The following is a 23,300-nucleotide window of genomic DNA, read 5'->3' on the forward strand; positions in this document are numbered from 1 at the left end:
GAGTGACTACCAACCCTTTTTCTAGAGGAAAAATTTGTCACTTAGAATAGTGAACAATCACTTGTCTGGGGTCACTTTCTGAGCACACGGGGGGGGGGGGCAGAATCAGGATTCACACTCAGGGTAGCCTGTCCCCAAAGCCTGTGTTCTTTCTACTACCACATGTAGTATTCTTGGCACAGAAGGAAGAAAAGAAATTTTGCTGAGGAATGAGCAAGCAGAAAATGAGAAACCCCAAGAACAGACACGGGAGCTATTTTAAAACTCAAGACCAAGTCGGTCAGACTTCACGGGAGGAGAGCCGCCAGTGGGATGGGAGACGGTTCCAAACAACACCCTGGCTCTCTGTCAGAGCAGCCCAGATCCCAGGGCCACTAATAAAACCTATTTAAAAAGAAAATAAATAAAACAAAGAGGTGTCCAGAGATAGGGAAGACAAAGTCATGACAAACACATTCCCAAAGCAGAGGAAGGAAGGAGACCCTACCCCAAGAATTGGGAAGCAGAGATGGTGCCAGATCATTGGAAAAAGAAGAAACGAAGGGAAATATTTATCATATTTAAAGAATAGTAGCCGATTCATCAACTCTCAGTGTCAGTTGCTTTGGAGGAATTTATAAACACATCTCATTGCTTTCTGTAGACATTAGCTACGCTAACACCACATTGCTACAGTGCCACCCAAAGACAGGGCTACTCCTTCTGACCCAATGGATGAGAACCACCAGGTAAGGCTCTGACTTATTTCTCACTGCTTACTCATCTGACCCATCAATTGGAGAATAAACAGGGCAATGGGGAAATTCATAACTGCCACAATTAGGTAGCAACTGCAACAGAGATAACAGTTGATACTTACTATACTCTAACTAGGGGCTCACACCAAGGAGCCTAGAAGGGTAGATTGATATGAGAATGGGTAGATAGATGGAAAGATGGACAAGAAGATAAAAGGAAAGTCTCAGGGAGACACACACATTCTCGTAGAGAAAGAACTGGAGGCTCAGAGAATGAACACCAATGAAGAGAAAGGCATGGGTTTGATCTGAGATCTATCTGCCTCTAGTGTATACCCTTAAGGAAGGGTATAGATCTCAGGAGCCAGTCATCAGGAAATATTCTAAAACTCCCCTTCCTTGATAGCACCATAGTTTTTAGTGTCAGACAAGATCTTACAGCTTTGACTTTAGCTGTGTGCTTGCTGTCTGGAGTCACAGGTGCAGTGACTCCAGAGCCCAGACACCCAGTACTTACTGATTCCCAGACTGGGGAGTTGTGCTCTCAAAGCCTAGATCCAGTCCCAGTGTTCACCATCAAGTCTGTGAACGTTCCGTAAGGCACAGAGTACATCGTACTTCTCTGGTTGGCTTGCCGACTAGCTCTGTGCACGGCAGACCCCCTTTTCTGTCATTTCCTGATCCCACATGATTGAAGAGAAAGTTTGAATCATAACAACTGCGAGGTCATAGAGTCTGGGTTACAAGGTCCAGCTCACAGTAGCATTCTTAAGTTTGGTCTATCGATGTATTTGTAGGGCAACTTAATTAAGGTTATACAACTAATGTTCCAAACCCATATGTGTGTATCCTTTCATATCACTGTCATGTTTTAAGTCATCGGAGGATAGGGCCCTTGGTGTCAGCCACATGCATGCCCAAGAATACCTTAGTACAGTAGGAAGACACAAAAAAAATCCTTAGAAAATGTGGGCATGAAATGAAAATTCTACATGAGATTATATAAATAGATGGATAAATTATATGGATAGATGAGTGGAAGAAGATGCAGAAGGAGAGATAAGTGGAGGATAGATGAATGGTTAAGCAGATAAATAAAAGAGGAATAAATAAATAATGATGATGCAAATAAAAGAATTAGTTGAGTAACTGTTAATACATTTAACATCTCACCAGTTACAGCTTTCTAAGGTAATAAAGGAGGTGACCTGTGATTTCATCATTAGGAATATGATGAGCTGTCCTCTAGAGCTCTTTAGTGTTATTTATGATGGCTACCTCCAGATGTGGCAATACTCATTGTGGTTGGAAACAAAACCAAGCCTCCTGTCTCCTCTGACATTATCAAATCAATCTGACAGTGACTTCTAGGAGTTTAGATATAATGAGTCCACTAAATCCTAATATATATGTCTGTATACATTTACATACACAGGCATAAACACACACACACACACATATATACATTAAAGAAGATGTATATTTGAGCTGTATATATCAGTATAACTTAATATATGCATATATACACATATACTTATCTCAGAGATACTATGAAAATCAGAAAAGAGCAGTAGGCAGGGATTGCCAGCCAGCTCTCCTTAATAAGCTGTTCTGTGACCCAGAGTAAACTATTGTCTTTTTCTTGGTTGCAGATTATTCATCAGTAGAAATAATATAATAGAACTTAGTATCTAGCCTCTATGGGCCCTATGGTACTCACCTTGCATGCCTCTCTGTGGTCTACATTCTAAACAGAAACTTCTAAGTCTTTGACTCCCAAGGTCACATAGAGACAAGCTAAGAAACATTAGGCTGCTCTGAAAAGAATTACTCCAATTATCCCTCCAAGGCTTAAACCCACATTCACTGCTTCATACTCCCTACAAACCCATTGCTTCTTACTTGTAAAGACCATCCGGTTCCAAGCACTTGAAGATCACTGAGTAGATACTGACTTCAGGGACCTCTCCATGGCTTCGACCAGCTGCTACACAAGATGTGCCCAGGCCAGAGAGTAAGTCATCAGCAAAACTCAGGAATTCTCCTGGAAGGAGATAAAAACAGATGAGCTCTCCAGTGCATGCCTTGGTGAAAAAACATTCCCAGGGAAAAGGGCAGATCTGAAAACGTCACAAATTGTCATCTTCGGTGTCTAGTCTCTATATGATTTTTGTTTGTTTGTTTGTTTTTTAAGATGGCTTCTTGCCATGTACCAAGGTTGGCTTTGAACTTGTTAATCACTTTCTTCAGTTCACCACCCATTTGTAGGAATTATAGCTGTAAGCCACCATGCCAGGCACATGATGACTGTTCATATTTATGCCTGAGATTCACTACCTGTGCAATAAAAGAATACCAATACAGAACTTTGGAAGATATGGCAAAGCTAAAATGAAGTAAATTATTCTATAACAAAATGTATGTAAAGACAAAGGAATTACTCTTTTTTTTGGTGTAGAGTAACTGTTTCAATACTGTCACTGCCATTTTCTTCTGACTCCATATTTAAAGACTTTCCTTAAAGCTGCAGATTCTTCCTTATGTATCGAAGGAGTTGAATTTAGGATAGAAGAGTTTTCATATTACGTGGCCACTCTTAGGTGCTCATGCTGGATTCATAGAGTGTTATTCTGAGGTGGAAATAGATCTAGATGAGTTATAGGAAAAGAATTTTATGATTGATGAGTGATGAAGGCCATGAGCACAGGAGATGACAACAGAAGCCATGTTAAGTAAGTGTAAGTCCCCAAACTCAATGGTTCCTGAAACCTAATTCAGCCATTGGATTTAAGGAAACAGTTGAAGTTAACTAGAAAAAAGAACTCCATGAGAGAGACTAGGAAGTAAAAGCTGGGAAGATAACTAAACTTTTAGAATTTAATAATCTAGAGTTAGCTCTGACAGGAGTTCATTGCATTGGTTCAGACAGTGGAATTATCATTTCTGTACCTTAGTTTTCTTCTATGTAAGGTGAAAGTATACAATATGTTTTTTTTTTCGAGATAGGGTTTTTCTGTGTAGTTTTGGTGCCTGTCCTGGATCTCACTCTGTAAACCAGGCTGGCCTCAGACTCGCAGAGCTCCACCTGGCTCTGCCTCCCGAGTGCCAGAATTAAAGGCATGTACTACTCCCACCCGGCTATACTGCAATAATTCTTGAAAAAATAATATAGATGTGCAAAAATATGAAAAGAGAGACAGTGTCCTACTATTTCATCTTGGCACAGATTTAGAGATAACTAAATCTTTAGCAATATAGAAATGACTATCAATTTGGCAGTTGTAGCTCAATGATACAGAGGAATACTGTATAGACTTTAAAAATAACTTCTGGGAAAATATAAAGGTATGTAAAAGAATATTTATGACATATTTTAAACTAAAATAGGACAATTATAGAATATAATTTTGTGAAAATTTTACACACACACACACAATGATTTTAAAACAGGAGAAACAAAAATATAGCAAATGCTTAGTAGTGTTTTTGAAGTGAAACAATGAATACTTTTCTGTCTTATTTTTGCTTATCCCTAATTTTAAAATTATCTTCAATAAAAACATACAGCTTTTGTAAAAATAAAAATTAATAAAAATTACTGAAAATAGATAAAGTAAATGAGCCTAAACAGCCTCTTAGTTCCTTTCTAATTTTAAAAATTGGATAATTTTGAAGCAAAACTGCATGTGAGGAGATATTTTATACCACATAGTATGAAGTGCTATGAGTCCTCCATCCATTGCTTCCTTACATACATTCATATAAAAGAGTTAAATAGTTACCCTCCAGTGGGGATAATGTTCTTCCCAGAAGCCACAGGTGACAAAATAAACAGCTTATTATCAGGTGTAGGATATCACCCCTCAGGTTGTTGGTCATATGTGTCTCAGAAATTCTCCAAAACAATACAGGATATTGTCAAGATTCTTGATCACCTACCAGAACTTTGTGATAAGACCCTATTGTTGCAGACAAGACACATTTTGGTCTCAAGCCATGAAAAAAATCAAGTTGGTAATTGACCAGGAAGCTTCCCCCCTACTGGGTAGCTTTCATAGTATCAGAAGTTGCTGTGCAGGATGCTTGGTAGACAAGGTCATCAACAACCAAGCTGTGAACTACAATAATAATTACAGGGCAATATAAGTTCATGGGTGCAATAGTGGTATAAACATTGTGGGGGTAACCAACTGCTTTCTGGTTGAATTTAAAGCCCACTTCACAGAAGAAAAGATATGCCTAGTATTGTAAACCTGACCAAGAATCAAAGGTTCAGGAGACCAAATGCCCCAGGAATGAACGTGCTATTATTATTTTACTAAATGAGCATAGCATCAAACTGCCCTCTAAATTCTTATTTCTATACTCAAAGACTGGAACAGCTTTCAGATCTTATTGGAAAAGTTTCTTTATGTAATGTATGGTAGTTAATGTACAAATCCACCACTGGCCAAAGTACACAGAATAAATATCAGTAGAGTACTCAGCCACAAATGAAATATCTTTAGCATACCCCACCCCATTCAAGACCATCCTGAAAGTGGGGGAAGAAATATGTAAGAGCCAGAAGTCAGAAATGATTGGAGCAAGGTGATGTCTTCTGAACATGGCAGGACTGCTGCACTTGTGAATTCACAGTAGCCTGTGCTTGCCTACACAATATCTATAAAAGATCAAGCCAGTCAATGTTCGAGCTGAGATAGGGGCTGGAATGCCCACAGATGGCTCAGGAACACCCATACCTAACTGAGGAGCTATTTGATAGTTGATGTCTTCTTGGGGAGGGAGAATCAGTTTTCTTTAAAAGTATGGTCTTTGGTAGGTCAGTCATATTCCAGTGGATGATTCTAAATCCCTGATTATGTAGGTAGCACAAACTGAATTAGGTGGGTTAGAAATTGAGAAAGAGGAGAAAATGTATCTGGGGAGGATCTTAGAAGTTAGGGGGAGGAGTGGAGTGAATATGATCGAAATATATTGCATGTATATATGAAATACTAAAAAATTAATAAAACTATATTTTGAGTGTCCCACCCAGCTCTGATGCCTATGAACTACAACAATAACCAGCTCAATAACCCTGAGAGTATAGTAGTGGCACATCATGTATACCTTAGCAGCAACCAACAACTCTATAATTGGCATTAAGACAACTCAACAAGAGGGAAGTAGAATGGTACTGGAAACCTAGCCAACTACCCAGGGCTACTGGAGTCATGGATCTTAGAGGAGAATTTATAGCCACCCCTTTACTATACTAGCATAATCCCTAACTATACTCTAAATATTTATCCTTATACCCACAGATAAGTGCAGTCCTCATCCCCTATCAAGGAAACTTCTTTACAAAAGACCATTAAAGAAAACCACAATCAATGAAAATGCAGAATTGTGGGCCCAGTCCCAGTGGATACATCTACAAAACAACGTAATCTACAGCTCAGGGAACACTGAGGAAGAGGGAGCAGAAAGATTTTAAGAGCCAGAGGATCAGGGAGTTTGCTGTGAGACTATCTCATAGTAATATCTACTTATACCTGTAGAGTCTTACCCATGTGACTGCTCAAACATCAGCTAGAAAGTAAACCTGAGTCTAGAAAGAAACAAAGATTTCTAGAAGCAGAAGCATGCTGATCATTGAGATGTAAATGAAGCTTTTATCTGCTGTAGCCTTATCTACTGTAGGCCTCTTACACTGACCTTTTTGATAGCATAATCATATATCACCAAACATTTTCATTCTAGTAGATATCAAAGTAGAATAGTATATGGGACCAACATTTTCAAAAGAAAGGAGAAAATTGGATGGAGTAAAGGTATTGTTTCACTTAGTCTCAGGATTGCAAGTCTGGCTGTTTGTATTTGTTTTCATACAGCTTGGTTCCATGTCTGCTTTTCAATTTATTTCCAGAGATCCATTGAAGAAATTGGCTCTTCATGAGGGAAGTTAGTATGCCTGTAACTAATATTAATTAGCTCTCTGGAAGCCAAAAGATGGCTGGCATTCATTTTCAAATGGACACAGCTTTCCAGATATTTCCAAAAACCTCAGAATCATTTGGACCATGGATTAAAGCTTTATAAGCATGTTAGGTCAGTCGGCACAGTTCTAACTTCTATGTAGCTCCAAGTATTGTGACTATAGTTCAAGTGAAAAACCCAGATGACCTGGAGTATAACAACTCATAAGGAGGGCACCATAGAAATACATAGTGTCCAGCTCTCATTGGGATTATGTGCAAATAATGACTGAAGAAACTTAATAGGAAGGGAACCGATACTCTAGTATGTACATCACCTTTTTCAATTAATCATTAAAGCAACTAAAAAGTTTGAAGTCATCATTCTACAGTAAAGTGGAGGTTAAAATTGCAAAAGAAGGGCTTAAGACCTGAACCTCTAATCTTCCAGTGCTGAAGCCTCATCTTTTATACTGTACTGCCTCCTGGAGAAGATTTTAGGGGGATACTGATCAAAAGCTGGTTTTCTCGGAGTTGTTCAATTTATTATTAAGTTCATGTCACCCTTTTAGTGCTATGGGCTTGTGGAATGCAACAATAAAAGAAATGGTCCCTGACCATCTACAGCTTGTAATCTGACAACAGGAAGGCTTGTTAAATACAAGAACAGACCCATAAAGTTTGCTTTTCTTGGCTTTCTACTTCACATTGCAATGTAACATATGTGGAGACAGGTGAATGAATGACCCTTCAGTGTCCTTCCTTACCTAGTGGTCAGGGGCCTAAGAAAGACCTCAGCAGACTTGTCCGTGCACAAATGCAGATCAGAGCAGTTCATCCATGTGTATTTTGCTTCTGCTACCTACTGTACTCTGAGTCTTGCAGTGCTGCAATTTACTAAGTACTAGTGTAATACAGTAGGTAAGAGCCTAGGCTCTGCATTTACTCTACAGAGGACAAAACCTTTGTATACTCTCACGTACTGCCTGCTCTTCATAAGACCCTTACCTCTGTGCATCTATTTCCTTTTTCAATCTGGATAAATAATAATAGTAGCATTGTCTATAAAATGTATATAAATGTGCATACATTGTATATAAAATGTAGCATTGTAAATATGCAAAATACCACATACAAATTAATCAGCAAAATGTCTAGCACACAGGAAGAACTTAAAAAAAAGCTGCTATTATTGTTTGGCTGTATTTGTTGTTGCCACCACAACAGTGTAGAGAAGGGGATTCTTAGAGATGATTTTGTCCCTGCTTCTCCACTCGTACATGATGACTGGAGAAGTGATGTTTCCATTACTATACACAGACATGGGAGTTGAAACGGAGCTTTGCTCTCTTCACCCCTTTAGCATATAACACTTTTCTCAGACAGACACACAGAAGTTAAGAACTTTTCAAGTTGTCACTGGACACCTTCCTCTTCAATTTCTGACTTCTCCATTCGACGTGAACACTGCACAGATTTCCTGGGCATTTAGCATGTATTAGTCTCCATGTTAGGTGTCGGATCCCACCCTGCCGTCATCCTAAAATGGGCAATTTAAGAGAAAGATATAAAGTACACCACAAACAGAAGAGTTTGAATTGGTCTCCAGTGTAATATATTCTAACAGTGGTTTGCAAATTACAATGGATGGAACCCAGGGTGAGGGCTGAACACCACGGGGAGCTACCATTGGCCTCCTCTACATCCATATTCAACCGTATGAGCGATCTATGTTTTATTTAGTTTTTCTCTTTATTTGATATTTATCTTATTTTGAATTGTGTGTGTGGCTTTATATACATGAGTGCATGTGTCTGCTGAGGCCAAGGGCATTGGATCTCCCTGGGGCTAGTTTCAGGTGGTGGTGAGCAATCTTCATATGGGCACTTACCTCCAAAAAGTCCTCCAGAGGAGTAGTATGTGCTCTTAACCACTGGGCAATCCCTTCAGCCCCATTTAGTTTTACTTTAAAAATGCAAAAAACGTTTATACAAGCTTGGTTTAAAAGGTTTATTTCTATTTTTAGAAACAGAAAAAAAGAATCTGTGTGTGCATGGGTGTGTGGTATTATTGCCATATTCCACACATCAAAGACCAAGAACAACTTTGTGGTGTCATTTTTTTTTTCATTTTTCTTTATTAAGAACTTTTCTACTCACTTTACATACCACCCACAGATCCCCACTCCTCCCTCCTCCTACCCTGCAGCCCTCCCTCCCTAGCCACCCCACATCCCCACATCCCCTAAGTTAAGGTCTCCCATGGGGAGTCAACAGAGCCTGCACACTGAGCCTAGGCAGGTCCAAGCCCCTCCCCACAGCCACCAAGGCTGTGTAAGGCGTCACATGTGGTGTCATTCTTTATTCTACCTTTGTGGGTTTCAGGGATCCAGTTCAGATCATCGGGCTTGTGTGGCACGTGTCTTTACCCATGGGGCCATCTTGCCTAACCTGGCTTAAAAGTTTTATTGTTTAACAAGTTAGAATCTCCAAAGTGTCGCACCCTGTCACTGAAAGACAGTTGCTTGGGAATACTCTGGGACCAGAGTCCGGAACCAAATTAGCTCTTTTGCATTTGAGCCTCAATGATCTTCCATTTGGCCACCCTGTTTGGACACCCCTGTCCTCTCCTTCCTGATATATGTCCTGTGGCCTAGTAGAGACCTTTGAGACCCCAGGTGGCTGCTGCTGCTGCTTCACCCAACTCTGTCCAAGCCTTCATACATATATATATATATATATATATATATATATATATATATATATATATATATATATATGGTTGTTATTGTTTTTCTTTCCTTGAAAACAGATAGGGAGTTGGGAGTTGTTGTAAAAGAATGTGCCTGTTCCCCATTACAGCTCTTCTGGGGCTGAAACCCGAGTGGGCTGGGACCAGACCCCCACACATTTCTTTATCCACTCACACTCTCCTCACGTTCCACAGAGAAGTTTAATAGTGATTCTGCTGCAGCTTCGGCATGAATCAACAAAGCACAGAGCGATTTTTCTGAAACCCCCCCTCCCCGCCCCGCCTCCCCTCCGGAGCTTCAATTCTCTCCCTTCCTCTCCTTTCAGCACTCCCCTCAAACCTTCTTCTGCTTGATTTCCCTCTCGCCCACCTCACCCTCTCCTTTCTGATTGGGTTCAGGTCACAGTCGAAGCAGGCCACATGAACAAATTGAAAACAGGCTGGTAGAAAAAGCAACAGACAATTCCAAATGGAAGGGGAGCTCAGGTGGGGAGAAAGGTCTCCATGTCTGGACTCCATGCTTTTCTGAAAATATCAGGGGAACTTCTGGCCACTCCAGGGCTGACCTCTCTATAACCTGCAAACACGCTCTTCCAGGACACACTAAACAGCTCTCCCTTCATCCCTCCCCACACTTGCCTGCCTTTTTACTTGGAAAATGCAGACATGCATTCTGAGAACTTATCAGTAAGAAAATAGGCTTTGGGGCCTCACAGCTATCAGCAACAGTTGGTTTGTTTCTTCTAAAATGTGATGTTGTTTTAAATCGGAGGAATGGGTGATAATAGCGATCCTTTCTTTTATTGTGATAGCAGCATGGAGTACAGAAAATAGAGTGGGTTGAGGAACAAACGAGGTCTGGTTTTGAAGCCAGGCTCACCACTTAGGAATTACTGAGTTCATCCAGGAATGGATGACTGCACTCTAAGAAGCTCCATCTTCATCAGCAGAAAAGATGAGCCCGTGTGCTTCAGAGAATCAGGCAAGGAGAAAATGAGATAATGGCACATACCATGCATTGGATATCTGGATGCTTTGTGTATATTGATGGTGCCTCATTTCTGCTACCTGACCCCCAGCAGGTCTCCCTAACCTATTTGGTGGCCAGACTCATGGTATTAAAATTCATTTGCTTTTTGCTGCATCACATAATATCTAACTCCCTAGTAATTTTGCAAACGCAAATACTTTTGTAAAAGAAGAACTTGAAAGGAAAGAATCAAAGGAAATATTTATCTCTTTTTCACAACAACAATGATGGCAGGCACCTTTACTTAAATTGTCAAATTAAATACTCTAAGTTCCCCCATCCTTATAGAAATTAAATGCAACTGAATGGATTTGGTTTATTGTGCTTTTATGGGGTAGAGAATGGGCTTCAGGAAGGTTCAATAACTTGCTAAGGAATGGTCAAGTAAAGGTTAGACATCAGGGGCCCAAAGTCTTCATGTTGTCTGCTACACATTGGCTTGCAGACCAGGAGATGCTTCCAGAAAGAACTGTGTTTGGATCACTGCTGTGTCACCAGCCCTTAGTGAAAGCTGGCCATGCAGCTGTTTACAGAATTCTGTGAAATTAACTTCTGTAGTTGGATCCTGGATCTCATTGTCTCAACCCCAGCAGCAGGCATTAAAAGAAGTCTCTCTTGGGAGGCCCATGCTGCTTTCTGGGTTGTGACCTTTCAGTAGTAAATAAGACTCACGTGGCATCATGGAGACTAGTAGGAAATAAGTCTTCCAAAAGATCCAGTGGTGGGCTAGCATGTGTGTGTCCACAACTCCTATGAACCAGACATTGTGGCAAAGGGACTTTTGATTCATCTGCGCATCCACCCTAGTGGACATCTTTTGTTCTTACCTGCTCAAAGTCATGCTCCTCTTTTTGTAATTCCATTGGAGAAGTGTTTCTCCTACAATCATCATTAATATCCTTTAGGTAGAGTTAAGGGCTCTTCTATTATTCTGAAACTGATGCATGCTCAAAGGCCATACATCCCATCTCAGAGACAAAATAACAGAATAGAATAAATGGCCCAGGGGCTAGAGATGTGGCTCAGAAGTTAGGAGCACTAGCTCTTCTTCCAGAGGACCTCAATTATATTCCCAGGACCTACATGGCAGCTTTCCACAGTCAGAAACTTCAGCTCCAGGGAATTTGACTCCATTTTTGGGTCTCCAAGAGCACCAAGCACATATGATGTGTTGCAGAGACATACATGCAGGCAAAACACCCATATACATAAATAATTTTAAAAAGTAAAGTGGCCCTGACCTTCTCAGTTGGGTTAGCTCCTGGGATAAAGACCAAGTGATGATGACATCATTTAAGCCTAGGATCCAATGGCCTGGGAATCTTGATCTATCCTTGGCTATCCGGATAAAGCCAGTACTTTTCCTTTTCTGCCAAAGATAGTTTCCATTTGTTTTACGTTACTTGCAACCAGCAGTCCCACAGACCTGCATCACTGAGGCTATTTTCATGACTGCCATTGTACAAGTAAAAGGGAAAAGTTCAAAACTATAAAACCATTTGCCCAAAGTCTTACTCTTTCTAAACTTAATTCTCTCAGACTCCAAACCCCAGAAGTTCCCTACCATCAAACACTGTGTAGGATGAAGGGAACAGATTCTCCTCCTCGACAACAATCCACTGACTATCTCCAAAGACCTACTTTCCTTGTCCCCTACCTGACTTCCTTATTGTCTGTGTTCTTCCTTTCTTCCCCACTCATTCCAGTCATGCTGGCATTCCTCGTCCTGTAACATGGCAAGCATGATGCTGCCATGGGACATGTACAACATTTACCCTTGTGATTACACATCTGCAGAACACACTCAGCCCTTCCTCTTACCCCTTCATACCCCATCTCTTTGGAAACATATTGTGCCATTTGCCATTCTAAGAGATGGCTTTTACTTGAATTGATGCCTCTCATAAATCCATGAGTTATTGTACTGTTTGCGTCTATGCTCTGTGGGTGCCACAAGGAAGCTCATTTAGAATGATGTCAGTGCACAACAGGTTCTCTGTAAGTATTTGTCTAGTGAGTAAATAGATGGACTGCATACTGTAATTTAAGCTGATGTCCAGAAGCACAAACATAAAGAAGAACTTCTTATTTGCATTCTCTCCAACGCACATTCTATGACAATAGCTTGGATGCATATAGCTTATTTGGGAGGTGATTCCAGAAAGCAGAAAGGTAGAAATCAAAGGGGGAGGTAAGAAAGGAGAAACGTTACTATAAGGTCAATTAGGTTGCTGGTGTGAGTAGCAGAGACTTGTTTCTTCAGGGACATTTGACAAAGTGAATGGAATATCTTAGAGTTGTCCTGCTGGAATTCAAGAAGCTGGAGTGCCCCCCCTCCAGATGCTGATTCTTGTTAGTTGAGCCCTCTCACCTGAAGTGATAAACTGTGATCTTCATGGACCTGGGGGGTGCCCTCAGTCTTATATTAGGCTCTGATACATAATGCCAAAAGTGGGTCTGAGATCACTGGCAGCTCAAGGTGACCCTGGGTGAACACAGAACTGCTCATCCCCGGTATGGTTGAAATAGCTCTGAGAAAAGAGAGTATAACAGAACCTCAAACACACTGTCTACAATGATCTATTCTCTGCTTTTAAGGAGTTTGAAAAAAAGAACAATTGATGTGCCCTGCTTACTGAGATCTAGGTCTAATTTGTTAGACTCACTGTTGTAACTGTTCACAAACAGTTGCTGGACACCCACTAGGTGTAAAGGAAAGGATTACAACTGCAGACTTAGCTCTGAGCCACATGAACAAAGCCCTCCCTGTGGTGTTCACAGCTTAGCAAGGGAGAATTGAGAGAGTTGCTATTGTGTGAGACCCATTGAGGAGTCCTGCAACTTATTATTAATATAGAATCTAATAGTAATAACTGCAGCATTAATATGCACTTGGCTAATCAAGCCATTTCTTTTCTACAGTTGGATTAATTATGGCCATAAAAGCCCTCGTCATCCCCACAGTCTGGTGGACAAGCGATGCTAATGTATTTGGCTTCAGTGGCTATTGCTACCATGTGTGAAGAGAGCTGATTTGGGAACCAGACTGGGAAAGATGAGGAAGCCAAACATCCCCACCCCATCCCAATTGCTCTTAAGGACCACAGTGTGTGTTCACTTCCTGTGATGCACTCATTCATGGGCTGCTTTCTTTCTTTCCTTTTTCTAAGTCCAATTCCCAAATGTTACACTGTTTTTGAAGAGGGAAGGACCGACCATACAGAGCACCATTCAGAGCATGCTTCTCTTTGGGTGCTCAGCTCTCCTCAAACTTCCAACTTGCTCTGCATCAAACACTTCAGATAACATCTTCCTTTCTGTCTAAAAAGGTAAAACCCATGAAGTTACTGGTGGCCAGCTCAGAATGTGATGAAATAGCACAAGCCGGGTTGAACTGGCAAAGAAGGAGTTATCATTCTCAATTTGTGAGGAAGGAAAGAATGGTTCAGAGAGTTGGGGTGAGCTGCCCGATCACACAACTACTTCCGGCACAGCAAACTTAGATTTGATGCTCTAGTCTCCGCCTTCCAAACCTTCGAAGCTGTCTGTGTTTTTATTTTCAACACCACACACTTTTTAACTGCCCAGTCCTATGACCCTCAAGTCATCTTGTTTCTAAAATGAAGATAGCAGCATCTAAGCTGTGTTTATAAAGAGTAAATTAAGTCTACAGAAGTACTTTGCAGTCTTCAAAGTGTGACGCATATATAAGAGGTTGTACTAAGAGAAACATATACACTACCACCTATTTTACCTGTCATGTGTAATTCTGGAATATCAATTTTTCAGCCCCAAGGATATAGCAGGGGACAAGAAATGTGGGAGTGAAGGACCTTTACAAACCTGGAAACATATCCACAGTATAGGGAGGAATTCCAGAGCCAATGAGCTCATAAACTCCACATACAGAAAGGAGTGGGAGAATGAAGATACTCTAAAATTCTAGAGTTAACTGGGGCTTTGAGAATTCTCCCATTATCTTCCTTCAGTTCAGCTTCCATTCTTTCTCTGCACAAGTGATATTCTCCCTGTACCATCCCATCTAGTTCAAACCCATACTACATCACTTAACAGTGTTTTTCCATCTTAGAACTTGATTCTTTCATCACTAGGACAACTTGGAGTTGCTATTAGTTTATTGCCTCTTCCTTGTTTCGTTATTAAAATGCTAGTCCCATGAGTTCAGAATCCTTGTCTATCTTGGTCATGATCTCCCTGTGTCTAGGAGATTATGGATAATGTAGTAATTACTCATTAAGATATGCTGAATAAATGAAGGAAATGAGGCTAGGGAGCAAACTAAAGATTCAACAAAGACTTTGCAAACATGCTAGGAAAACTCATGTTCATCCTTTAAGATTTTGCTCATCAGTCCACACCTCTTGACATCCTCTAGGGTTTTGGATGGAACTGTAGGATTTCGTACAGTTCAACTGTACCCCGCTTATTGTGGTCCTTAACTCATTTTTGAGCATTTTCCCCCTGACCCCATGGACTGATATAATTTATGTAAATGACCTTATCCTGTCTTATTTATGATATAAACCCTATTTTTGAACTTATTCAGGATGAGTGGATCAATAAACAAGCATGGTTTTCTTCCTCATTTGGAAACAAGTGTTCAGGACGAATAAGCACTGGGAAATTTTAGGGTTTCCTTGTGCATCAAAGTTTGAATGGTGTTGGAAAGAGTCATCCCACAAGGTCACTGAATTTTTTACATATGAAAAAAATAACCGAGTAGGGACTCAGAAGATTGGCCTGTGCTTCCGCCTCCTTGTGAGAGTCTACACAGATTATCTTACCCCCTTCTGCCTAATGAAATGACTGAAAAAGAAGAAATGTTCACCAGGTTATCTCTCAGCTTTTACATGATTTGATTTTATAGGTATATCCAACATTTTATCTTTTCAATATATGCATATATTTCCCCATTTCCCTGGGCTGCTCTGTCTAGCTAAATATTCCTTACCATAGGAAATTTCCTAATAACATTATTTCTTTCTGTTCCCCCTTAATATTGAAAACTAAATACTTCACCACTGAGCTACTCCCATTCCTCTTTGAATTTTAAGACAAAATCTCACCAAATTGCCTCGACTGCCTCTCCTTATAGTCCAGGCAGCTACTGAATTTGTCATCCTCCTGTCTCAACTTTTTTTTTTTTTTTTTTTTGGTTTTTCGAGACAGGGTTTCTCTGTGTAGCTTTGCGCCTTTCCTGGAACTAACTTGGTAGCCCAGGCTGGCCTCGAACTCACAGAGATCCACCTGGCTCTGCCTCCCAAGTGCTGGTATTAAAGGCGTGCGCCACCACCGCCCGGCCTCTGTCTCAACTTCTTAAATAGCTAGGTTTAGCAGTCTGTGCCACTAAGCCTTGCTTAATGTTATTATTCGGTGATATTTGCCCAACCCTAGCAATTCTACCCAGACAAGCTTCCTGTCATCCATACTGGCCCGTTAATATCGTGACCCTTTCCTTTTTGATAACAAGGATCTACTGTATCTTTTTACAGCTCTCTCTTTTAGTAAAGCTCTTGACCATTTGCCATGGGCACCCACTCTCCTGTCATATTTAAGCTTCAAAAGGTCAAGCTGAGTTGAGTACAAGATAAGTGTGAAAATTCCCATTGCACAGAAGAGAAGAATGAAACACAGAAAAGGAGTGCATCCATCTAAATATGTACAGGTACCAGATCATTTACTAACTGCCAATTCTCATCTTTACCAGGAGTTCCTTGTGATCCTATCTCCTCATTTGGGCTATGAGCTGACACATGACAAACACAGCAATAAAGCCACCCTACAGTATCTATCCACAACTTATTTTCCTGAGACCTCTACACATCAGCACTGAATTAGACAGGAATACTGACTAAGATACCAACAACTATGCCCCTTTCGGGGAGAAAAGCATCATGAAATACAACACTCTCCTAAGGCTGGGTTTGACTCTTCACTCAGCTACACTGGTGCTTAGACTCTCATTTTCTACACTTGCAAAATGGATGTGAACACATCTACTTCACCAAAGTCAGGCGAATCATATCACGGACTAATTTAAAGTGTACAGAGAGCACTTGGCATGTTGCCTTGCATACAGCCAACACTCCATGAGTGGGAGCTTCACTGGCATCATTATTGTTATGAAAAACATCAATTCATGAGACATTTCCTATGAGATAAGTAAAACGAAAGCCCAGCAAATCTGGGAAAAGTGAGTTATCCTCATGTATTTAGCACATTTCATCCTCCTAAACCAGAACAGTGTAAACTAGGTGCCCAGAGATTAGAAACTGCTGAATGCCCAAAGTTTCTCTTTCTTTTCTAAATATAAACTTCAAAGCCAGGGGTAAGAGATAGCCGGGGCATCTGCAGCGTATAAACAAGACTCTGTTTTCTCATTCTCCTTCAGAGTGGAAAAAAATTCTTTTTTCAAATGAACATTTGACCAGGACCCTTCAAAAGCAACCTCTGGGTCCCCAGCAATGAACTAGGTGGTTAAATTAGAACCTGGGCCCATTTCTTTACCTCAACTCATTTCCTCACCATTCATGTACATGAAAGCACATACACACACACACACACACACACACACACACACACACACACACACAGAGACAAATGTACCTCCTGCTCTTCATCCATTCCAGAAGTGTGGAAAGACACCCTGGGCAAAGATGAGTCAAGTTTTCTGCTCATGCAACTAACACCATTTCACCAGGCTGAGATGAATCATTAATAAGAGATGGAATCTGGAAGGTGGCAAAAAAGGGTAGATTTCCAAGTGTGTGTATGTATGGGACAGGGTGAAAATGTAGAAAAGTAATCACAGAGAAACTAAGAGAGTCAGATACTTAAAGATACAAACAGATCTAGACAGGAGTGGGGAAAGAGAGGAGCAACAAGGATAGAGGGAGAGGAAGGAGGGGGAGAGAGGTGGAAACACTAGAAAAGGGAGGAAGAAAGGAAGACAGGAAAGAAGAAGTGAGCTAGAGAATATCCACTAGAGATAAATGTTCCACAACAGTTGAGGAAAGCAATGTTGGTGACCGCTGTTCCCATCTCACCCTGAGTAAGTGGGCCAGATACCAAAGGAAGCAGTACGTAGGTGATGGACTACCATTCCCACTCAACTTCCTCCATCTGTGTCTCCCACATATATGTTGCTTTCGTTCTCTATTAAAATGACTCCCTTGTGGTCTTCTTACACTGAGTACTTCCTTTAAATAGAAAAGAGGGACCAAACAAGCTTTCTCTTCAGTCTACAATGAAAGCTATAAAAGGCTTACTAAGATTGGAAAAGTTGGCAGATGAGTTTTTCCTACTGTTAAATACAAGGCTTGGGTTATACTGAATGAGTAAACAGGTTTTATAAGTTTCTAACTCATACCCAACCTTGTGCTTTTACATCTGTCTATGTATCTATATGTCTATGTATCTTTCATTGATTATCTATCATCTATCAATCTATATGTGTGTGTATATATATATACACACATATAAAATGCATACACACATATATAGATATTTATGTTTATAAATACTATATATATACATGCATAAAACAAAGACACATTTACACAAACCCTTATATACTATACGTGAACAAAAACATACATACAAAAATGAGTGTGCAAGTACATTTGTGAATGCTTATTAACCTAACTTTGGACAATTCATCAGACTTTCAATATCAGTCTTTCTACATTTGATCCTTACAGTCATCCTAGAGATAGTAGGTAAGATGATCACCCTTGGTTTGCAAGTACCTGTGGTTGAGGTAAAGATTCTGGGGACCCAAATCTCTCTAATGGGTCTTAGTTCCTGGTACAGCTTCCTCTCTCCACAATTCCACATACAAATTTCATGAGGTCAAATGGTCCACACCAACTTCTGGATCTTCAAGGACTAGAGCCAAGGGAAGCCAGAAGTGTCATAACTTTTAAGGCTTCATTTTTAAAACTCATTTTCTTTCTAAAAGTTTCATACATTGGTACTGTATTTACTTGATTTCTATTCTACCCTCTCACTCTCCAACCATTCCCATGTCCCTCAATAATTCTCAAATTCAGAGAACAACTGTCTGTGGGGTGCTCAGCTCCAATTAATGCATCTTCTATACAACCCCTATGTCTTAAGTCTACAGACTGCAATGTTAAAGAGAGCCAGTAATAGTGAGTTCCAGGCCAACTAGGTATAGAAGCAGGACCCTGTCTCAAAAGAAACTCTAAAAATATTTTTAAAAAGTAGCATCTGTTCCTTGAGATACTTTCTTTCAACATAGCTGTAAATTGTTCTTAGCACACCGATTTCCTAAAACAAAACCTATGATCAGAGTTTTTGGCTACTGGGATTTTATTGGAATGGCAGACATCAGCATCAAAACTTGTGAAACCCATTTTCCCACATTTGACATTCTTAGGAGCAGTGCTCAGTCAAGCACTGGGCAAACCGAACAGTGTATGTGTGTACAAAAGAGATGGGAGAGGGGAGGTGGCCACAACTGGAAATGACCTGTATTTTAAAAGTTGGAGAAGGCAGTACATTTTACTTAAGAAAAAGAGATAACAAAAATTAATGTTTATTGGGCTGGAGAGATGGCTCAGAGGTTAAGAGCACTGACTGCTCTTCCAGAGGTCCTGAGTTCAATTCCCAGCAACCACATGGTGGCTCACAACCATCTGTAATGAGATCTGGCGCCCTCTTCTGGCCTGCAGACATATATGCAGGCAGAACATTGTATACATAATAAATAAATAAATCTTTAAAAAAAAAAATTAATGTTTATTAAGCACATATTTATTTTTGGTGCATGTGGTACACGTGTCAGCGGGACAAATAGTAATTGTTACTTTTTTTCCCATCTTGCATTCTCAGCTGATCTTATTATTATTAATGACAGTGATAGTTACTATAATCTATGTGCTCACAGTGTTATATCCCATTCCTAGTAGTTCACATATTCCATCTCATCTCAGCTTCAAAGCAACCCTATGAGTTAGCTACTTACACATATCTGCAGAGGAAATGACCACAATTCAGAGTTGAAGTATCTGCCCAAATCACAGGGCAAATTGCAGAGCCAAGATTTGAGCTTTATTAGAAAAGACTAGAGATATTTTCATGTGCTCTAAAGCCGAATAACGTATTTCACGATCTCAGTAAATATTTGCCATCCTTGCACATCAGAGGTACCTACTGTCATATGGAGGAGCACTGACATCCAGGCAGGGGCATGAATTCCTGTGATCACCTCATGCTGAGCCCAAAAAAAGAAACAACAGCAGATCTCTGACTCAGTCTCTGTGTTTCCCAGTCTCTGATAGTTTCTTCATCTCATTAAATCACACTCAGGTTGTAGATGAGAGGGACCTCCCAGACACATATTCATGGAGTCTTTCCTCTGGGGACACAGGCTCTACTCTCATCTAACTTCTCTCTGATGCCCATCTTGCTTCCCTATTTCCCCTCTCCTTCACTAAGAGCTCAATGAATGTAGATGTAGGGTGAGAAATCAGGTATTTTTAACTTAGGAGTAAACCAATCTAAACACAACCTAGTAGTGTATTATAATGGACAAAGGGCTGTCTTTTGACTCCACTCAAGTGGGTTTTTCTTTTGTAAAGTAGAAAGAAGAAGTACATCCATTTCAGTGATCTGTTTTAAAGATTTGGTGCAATATAAAATCCTTAGGCCAGAGCCAGTGAGATGGCTCAGCAGATAAAGGTGGTTGACACCAAGTCTAAAAACTTGAGGTCACTCCCCAAGATCCACATGGTGGGAGGAGACAGTTGAGTCCTATAAGTTGTCCTTTGAATTCTAAGCATGCCTTGACATCAAACACAAACACATGTACAAGCAAATGTGTGTGTGCACATGTGCAAACACATACACACTTAAAATCTTAAGAAGTGTATAGACTAATACTTATCCTTGATGAATGAAATACATTCCTAAGACAAGACGTGGATCTGCTTCGGGACACTCAGATTGGACTAGTACTTTACAGTGTTTATGGCCATTTCATCTGTATCAAGTCCTCATCATCATGTCTGACTCAGGAAACTCAAGAGCTTACTTCTGCTCCAGTAGTTTCTCTCTTCTCTCTCTCTCTGCTCACTCTACTGTGTCCTCTTGGGGGCTCTTTGCACACACTTCAGGGCTTTTGCTATTGCTCTGTTCTCAGTCTGCTGAAGGCTCATTCAGACAACCATATGTTCACTCTTTCACATCTTTAGGCTTTTATTCAAACATCACCTTCTCAGGGAGGTATTCTCTGACCACCATGACAAAGGGAATTACCAACCTCTCTCCCAGAATCCTCCTTGTTTTATGAAACACTCATTATGCATGAATTATTTTGTGCAGCTATGCTTTTATCATTATCTTTACCCACACCTGGAATATACATTGTAAAACGAATTCTAAAATGGTCACTTTAATTAAAAAAAAACAGATATTGGGGTAAATTCTGAAAGATCAGAGAGACAAAGGAACAAACCACAGACACTTCTTACCTCTAGGACTCTTCAGCCTAAAAAAGCTTTAGCCAAAGGGCTTCTAACTGAAAGGGATGCTTCTGTGGAAAAGTCTTTAGTTTCTGTCTCCTCATGCCTTATATACCTTTTTCCACCCAGCCATGACTTCCTGGGATTAATGGCCATGTGCTTCCCAGTACTGGGATTAAAGGCGTGTGCCACCACTGCCTGGCTTTGTTTCCTCTCCTAGACTGAGTCAATCTCATGTAGTCCAGGGTGGCTTTGAACTCACAGAGATCCATATGGGTCTCTGCCTCCAGAGTCCTAGGATTAAAGGTATGTGTCACCACTGCCTGGACACTATGTTTAATCTAGCGGCTCTAGTTTAATCTAGTTCTTTGATCTTCAGGCAAATTTTATTAGGGTACACAATATATCACCACAAGACATTCCATGGTAGATACTTGTTTGTATCTTATCCTTACTTTATAGGATAGTGTCTACCACATAGTAGCTACTCAGTATGTGGCTTCTGAATAATTTAAGTGCTCAGGTTGGTTACGGAATGGTTCAAAGCCCTTCATTTAAAGGGCAACATAGTTGACACCACTGAACTAAGCTGTCAAACTCAAATCCAGGGTCTTCCCCCCCTCTACTGATTTGTGTTTCTTCTTATTTTTGCCCTCACTTCCAAGTCTATATTGAGAATTAAATGAGAAGTCACAGGAAATGGTGAAACGAGGAGAGACTTCCCAGTGTATTTCCTACCTAGACACACGGGAGGAAACAAGACTCCTGGTTGAGAATAGGTAGCAGAGCCAGTTGTGACAGACCAACCACTAGCAGCCAAAAATAAGGAAAGGAACTATCTCCAATTGGGAGAATGAAAGAAGAAGACAGGGCAAGAATTTCTCCAGCCACACCCAAGGCTCCAAGGAGTCAGGGATGTGTTCAGTTGCCCTTTCAGTGTTATTTTTCACTCCATAAAGAGGTGATGGCTTTATTGCCCCTACATTTCCATTTGCCTATTGACCATGGCCAAGTCCTGCAGGGGAAGGAGCAGCTTAGTGCCTCTCAGATCTCTGGAGAGGAAAGGAAGTCAGGCGTGAATTTGGGCTGTGATCTACCTTCTTTTTACTCTGTGACTCACCTTCCCTTACTGGATTTTGGTTCTCTCTTCTATTTAAAGACTCAGGTTTAGATGCGTTCTGGGGATTGGATTGGAAGAGATGGAGAAAGGCATGTACTTCTGCATGAGCCAAAGATAAAGTACTTCTTTGCTATACTCCGGACTCTAATTCATTGTGTTCTGCACAGAGGGCTTTTCTAATCCTCAGAGTCACTCTGCAAAGTTGGCATCTTCATGCTCATTTTCACACTAATAACATCTCCAAACTCCATAGACAGTGAACAACTGATCTGAGATTAGAACTCAGAGGTATCAAATCTTGCAAGTATTTATCTACCTCAAAGTGGTTGTCTTGCCTCTTGACAGACTTTGGGGTCAGATGAGTTCCTACAGAGACCAAAGGACTGAATCACCTCTTTTCCAGGCAAAACAGACAAACATGAGCACAGAAAGGAAAGTGAATGCCTAAGCCATGCAAAGAAATAAAAGCAAAATCTAATTAGAATCAAATCAAATTTCTTAACTAAACTAGAAAGAGAACCCATATTCTAATGTTCTACATGCCTTCAATATTTTCCAGTCAGGAAGGTGGGGTTCCTACTGATATGGTGTGCAAAAATGCCTACAGAAAGTGCCTTTCCAAGCCTTCCTCTTGACTATGGTATTAATAGTCCTATTACCCAATACCAACAACTACTATGTATACAAAATATTTTGAAATACTGTAGGCCATTTATATAATTAATGAATGTATAAATGGGTTCCTGGGCCAGATTCACACTTGTCTCCCTACTATTCTTGGAACCTCCCCACACTGGCACTTTTGTTCACATTTTCTTCCTTGTCTGACACATTCTTTCCATTCTTCAGTATCAAAGCTCAGCTTTCAGGTTCCAGCTTTAAGACTCACCCCCATTCCCACTACCTTATCTTTCTATTTCAGTTCTCCCATCCTTCATCCTACAAATTTGGGCAAGTATGAGAACTTTTCTAAGTGTTTATTCTTTCACCTATGCCATAGGGAACTACCCCAAGAGTCTTCAGAGAGCATCTGTAAGACTTGTGATGTCACGTGAATTCAAGGATGTAAAGACCACACAGTCCCTGAGTGGAGCTGACAGTGACCACCCTCTGTATTAGTTAACTCAGTTCTACAGCCTGAAGGAATTTCAGTGTGTTCTACTCAAGCTCATAGAACTTTACTTCCTACTGAAC

The 23,300-nt window shown here is 40.5% G+C and overlaps 1 protein-coding gene across 2 annotated transcripts in view; it reads right to left on the minus strand.

The window, feature by feature from the left end:
• Astn2 (astrotactin 2) overlaps positions 1-23,300 on the minus strand; it is a 968,023-nt gene that overhangs the window by 50,407 nt on the left and 894,316 nt on the right. For both annotated transcript variants that reach the window (XM_059254463.1, XM_059254462.1), the window contains exon 20: positions 2,640-2,781. In XM_059254463.1, coding sequence (XP_059110446.1) covers positions 2,640-2,781 — 142 coding nt within the window. The remainder of the gene's footprint in view (positions 1-2,639; positions 2,782-23,300) is intronic.

Source organism: Peromyscus eremicus, chromosome 2 (genome assembly GCF_949786415.1).
Source record: "Peromyscus eremicus chromosome 2, PerEre_H2_v1, whole genome shotgun sequence".
In the NCBI taxonomy this organism is placed as follows: domain Eukaryota; kingdom Metazoa; phylum Chordata; class Mammalia; order Rodentia; family Cricetidae; genus Peromyscus; species Peromyscus eremicus.